Raw genomic sequence first — 5,550 nt, forward strand, 5'->3', positions numbered from 1 at the left:
TATACACACACACACACACACACACACACACACACACACATACACACACACACATCTAGATGGAGCAGGGCTGGAACATTATGTGGACAGTGGAGATGTGGAAAAAGCAGCACACACACACACTCACACAAATACACTGAGTGACAGTTCTAGACAGAACACCTTTTCAGAAGTGTGTGTACATTGCAGTAGACACAGTGCAGATGTTTCTCTGATGGAGCTGATGTTTTATTATTAATCACTGAAATGAAGTGAAAAAAGCTGGGCTTTTATTAACCAACTGACTGACCGACTCACAAACCCACTGACCGACTCACTCACCTTTCATTCTTTACTTTTTACTGATTTATTGACTTTTATTTTTGCTAACTTGGCAACTGACTGACTTATTTAATGATTTTTGATTATTGAATGATTATTTTCATTATTTAGCTACTGACTGACTGACTAATTTACTCCTTATTAAATTGTATGTGTGACTTACCGACTGGTGTATTAACCTATTAACTTATTTAACAGTTTACTTACTGGCTTATTTATCATCTTACTGTCTTCTTATCTGATTTCTTATCTGACTTAGTAACTTACTTACTTTTATTTTAACACCTAGTAACACCTATTCTTTATTTTTTCTTAGTGAATCATTTACTTACTAACTTTCATTTTTACTGACTGACTAATTTATTAATTCTACAGTATGACTTGCTAACTGACTTATCAACTTAACGTAACCTGATTTATTGACTGGCTTACTGACTGACTTGGTAACTTACCCACTGACATTAACTCACTGACTTATTAATTTTTCCCACTGACTGACAAACCTACTAACTAAATTATCACTGACCTACTAACTCATTTATTAACTTGCCCACAGACCTAAGCTACTGACTCACTCATTAATTTAGTGACTGACCTTTTAATTTGCTTAATTGTTAAATTTCAGATTTATTAACTTGCCCACAGACTTACTGACTGACCCTATTTAACTTTTCTTGCCAACAGACTTTACTTTCTGATTTTTTAACTTCCTGACAGATTTTTCAAGTTGTTGACTGACTTATTAACCTATCGACTTGTTAACTTACTGATGGACTTTTTAGCTTATCCATTTATGAATTTACCTGCTGGCTTTAATAACTTACCGAGTGACTTTCTGACTTTTTACCGCTTCCTGGCTTAGTGACTGATTTACTTAGTGACCTTCATGCTGATGGACTAACTGAATGGCGGATCTTTATTCTTGCTCTTGTACATTTCCTCTTTTGTTCTTTCTGTTGTTGACTTTTCATACCTTCTTTCTTTTTTTCCCTTTCCTGTTGATTTACAGACTGATGGTCTTACTGGATTTATACAGATTTAATTTTCCTACCTACCAGCTTGTCAACTAACTTACACAGTATTATCTGAGCTATTTCTTAAAATCTGTTCTTTTCTTTTTATTCCCAGTTAATGATTTTTTTTCTTACTTACTAATGTTTCTCTTTCATTTATTTTTTCATTTGTTCTGGATTACTGACCAACTTAATGATGTTAAAGACTATTAATTCTTTTTACATTTATTTTTAGCCCTATTTTTTTTTTTACCTTAATTTTTCCTGATTTACTAAAATTCTGGCTTTTATTTGAACTTTTTTTTTTCCACTCTCTCTCTCACTTCCTTGTAACCATGTATTGTGTACCAAAAGCAACAGCACTGTGTGCGGTGAAGTCTGTGTGTGCCAAAAACCCCCCACAATTTTTCTTTCTAATTTTATTGATGCTTGGGCTTTCAGTTTATTTTTGTCCTGTTAAACACTGACAGTTTACACACACAACCCTGGTCAAAAGTTTCAAAACTTTTAAGTTGCAGTGACAAAAGTCTTGAACCAGGCTCATTGACGTTGTCCTCATTAGCCTCCTGACCCGAAGCGCGCTCCCTCGCGTGCCTGCGTGACAGACGTTGCCCTCTGTGCCGTGTAAGAGGAGAGCGCGTATCCTCGGGGCCGGTGAATGGAGGCTACGCCGTGCTCCGAGCCGGTGCGGAAAGCTCAAGCTGATGGCATCTCGTGCAGTGTGGACAGATGAAAGCGAGTCGAGGCTGGCGCGTCTGAAACCGCGGGCAATCTGATCGGCCCACGGTGCATTATTGATGGAGCCGGGCCGCCTACCTGCTGGCGCTCTGGCTGGCACCCACCTGGCATGGGCTCGTATTCGGCCCAGCCTGACGCTGACGGAGATGTCGCTGACCTTCTGTCAGTTTCGGCTAAATGAGGCTACAGGTGGCGCCGGTGTAGTGTTTAGGGTTTTCTCGCCGGGTTTCTGCTTGCTGTTAGTTCAGCTGAAGTGAGGGAATCGAATCCTGTTGATCTGTTAAAAAAATAAAACCTTTGGTTATAGTCTGTTTTTGGAAAAAATGTTCGTTATTAATATTTTTAATTATAAAAAAAAAAAAAAGTGAACATTATAAAGCCTCTCATAATTCCTATTTGCTTGTTTCTTCAGATAATTTTTAAAACTGATTTTGGAGAACGACCCTGAATCAGTATGAGCATTTATTAAGTATGAACATAAGTGAGCATTTACTCAGTCTTTTATTTTCCCCAGATTTGGATTCATTTGCTTTTCAGCCTTTATGTACTAAACCGTGTACCTTTAACACGAAGATATAATTTTATACAGAATTTTCTAAGAAAAAAAAAATTCTTGATTTAAACTGATTGGTCAGGATTTGAACTATTTTATAGTTCTGGCTGTAATACAAATCAAAGATTATTATTTATGCACTTTCTTTAGGGCAGTTGCATTGAAAGTTTAAAGACTTTTTCAATCAATAAAAAGAAACTTGTTGAAAAATTGCTGAATTTTATAAAGTAATTTTATAAAAAGGGAAAATTATCACCTTCGGAGCGGTAACACTAGTGTCACTTTATGTAAGGCCGCATCACACTTTCTTACCGTTGATTCTTTTCCTATAGCAGCATGTTGTGCTCTGTGTTTTATTTCTTACTTAGCCTTTAGTGATGCATAACGCATTACTATGTGAGTTTAATATATGCGAACTTGATGTCAATCAGGTTTGGGGGCGGAGCAAAGCAAAAAAAAAATGTTTAACCAAACTGACGTACATTGAGGTATGTATGTACTTGTGGCTGTACAGCCTCGATTTACTCACATGTTACGTGAAAACTTCTTGAGATGTCGAGCTAAGCCTTACTTAACGGACCTGAAGTTTATTTACCTGCCGAGTAGATGGTATTACAGAGCAGAGTCACCTTTACACCGTGAAATCAGATCACTGAGCGTTTTCGGCCTGCGATCTCCTCACTGCAGTCTGAGTGAGCTCTAACCATGTGCTCCTCATCACATGGGAAAAAAAGAGCAAGTTTTGTCTGCGTCAGAAAATAACCCAGATTTGTCGTTCTTCCTCTGCAGAAGTTTCCAGACCTGAAATTCAAATACGTCGAGGAAGACCAGCCTGAGGATTTCTTCATCCCTTACGTCTGGTCCCTGGTCTTTAACTCCGGAGTGGGTCTGTACTGGAACTCTCAAGGCATTGAGCTTTTCAGCATGGACTCAGCCTGAGAGAAAGCCTGGTGAGTGCGTGTGAGTGCGTGTGTGTGAGACAGTTTAAGGGAAAAGAGTGATAAGTTGTTCACATTGTAAAGGCTTTAATAAATCCAGACACTCACACACCCGCGTCTCTGATGTCCACCGGCGTCAGACTCCCCAGACTCACTTCCTCGTCATCAGTTTCCGGGGCTTCCGTTACCTCCAGCATCTCCTCTTCTTCTCATCACCGACGAGGCTCTGATGGAATGTCAATCAAAATACTGCTTTGTTACTGGACAGTCAGTTACATGGAGGCGGCTGCGGCGCTGAATCCTGGGAGCGCTAGAGCTTTGCACGCTATACCGAGTGTGAAGTTGTACTTTTTTTTTTTTCTGTCTTTTGGGCCCTGATTATAATGTGATGTTTAGTTTTCATGGGTCACATGTAACAGGTCAAGACTGATGTGGGAATCAACTACATGACAGCTTTGGTCCTTAATTCTAAGCAAGAAAATAAATAAATCCGGACTTCAGGCAGAGGTTCAGCTTTAACCGGAAGCATCGTTAAAAACCCCGTGTGCTTGTTTTTGTTGTTCATATGTTTAAAAGAAATATTTATTTATTGTTGGAATTATTTTCATTATCCCAGTTTTGCATAAGTTTTTTTTTTTGTTTTTTTTAAAGCACTGCTTTTCCTTCTCCTGTAAAATGATGACAAATAAGCATATTTTTACATACTTATAAATTATATTAAATAAAAAAAATGATGCTTAATTTGATTGTGTATTCACATATTGCATAGACAAATCTATAAATAATAAATGCATTGACATGAAACACATACAACAGCATGTTTCTGCCACAAAATTGTCCTTTTTTATAAGATTTTTTCTCTTTTCCTTTTTCTCTTATCGTTACACAGCATACAGTTCTAGTTTTCCCAATTTTTATTTTTTACATCTGACGTGTTTTTGTATCATTTTGGTCAATGAGATTGAGAGTGTGTTTTTGTGAGTGTGTATGTGTGTGTGAGAGAGAGAGAGAGAGAGAGAGAGAGTGTGTGTGTGTGTGAGAGAGAGTGTGTGTGTGTGTGAAAGAGAGAAAGGGAGTGTATGTGAGAGTGTCTCCGTTTATGTGTGTGAGTGTCTGAGAGACTGAGAGTTGTACATGTAAGAGTGTGTGTGAGAGCCCGTGTGAGTGTGTTACAAACCCTGTGTGTCTTAAGTGACATCTGCAGTATTTCCCATATGCTTCATATATACATAAAACACCAGAAGTAATAGGGCTGTTGGTGAATTGTTGATCACTACAATCTCTTTATTTTTATTATTGTGGTTTACACTATTGTTTAGAGATTTTATTCGTTTTGCTCGTTACTTCATTGTGAAATCTTCCACTGCCCTATGGAATTCTGGGATGCATCTTTGAAAATCTGTTTTCGCAAATAAAAATAAAAAAAATCCTTTATTAAAGTTATTTTGTCACATGACCTGCAACTCATGGATGAACTGAAGCTACAGAATGTTACTACACACTCAGGTAACGAAACATAAAATAATAATAATCATAATAATAATAATAATGTATCATATTTTGGACTAAGATTATAATGCAATTACAAGTTTTTTTTTCTTTTTTCTTTCTTGTCTGCTATGTAAATTACAACCAATAATAAATAAATAAATATTTAAATGGTAGGAAATTGTTTAGTTCCTGTGTGTTTATTAAAGTCGCTACGCTTTGATTACACGCGCACTAATTGTGGTGTCTGGTTCATGTGTAAAATGATTCCCAGAACCACTCTATGTCCCGTCCCATCAGGGGAAAAGAACTCCATAGATGTGATAACCTGGTGATTCAATACATTCAGGTCGTCTGCTGACTTCATTTTATTCTCACATAACATTACTGAGTCTAGACCTGAGCAACTGAAGCAACCCCAGATCATAACACTGACTGGAGAGGCTTGTACAGTGGACACTATTCATGACGGGTGCATCGCTTTATGGCTTAATCTGGA

The 5,550-nt window shown here is 37.5% G+C and overlaps 1 protein-coding gene across 4 annotated transcripts in view; it reads left to right on the plus strand.

Annotated features, from left to right (window-relative positions):
- dym (dymeclin) overlaps positions 1–5,232 on the plus strand; it is a 79,731-nt gene extending 74,499 nt beyond the window's left edge. For 3 of the 4 annotated variants that reach the window (XM_053478363.1, XM_053478366.1, XM_053478367.1), the window contains exon 17: positions 3,415–5,232. In XM_053478363.1, coding sequence (XP_053334338.1) covers positions 3,415–3,564 — 150 coding nt within the window. In that variant the 3' untranslated portion in view covers positions 3,565–5,232. The remainder of the gene's footprint in view (positions 1–3,414) is intronic. The other variant, XM_053478365.1, reaches the window with a different exon arrangement.
- Positions 5,233–5,550: the final 318 nt, after the last annotated feature.

This window comes from Clarias gariepinus, chromosome 19 (assembly GCF_024256425.1).
Source record: "Clarias gariepinus isolate MV-2021 ecotype Netherlands chromosome 19, CGAR_prim_01v2, whole genome shotgun sequence".
NCBI lineage: Eukaryota > Metazoa > Chordata > Actinopteri > Siluriformes > Clariidae > Clarias > Clarias gariepinus.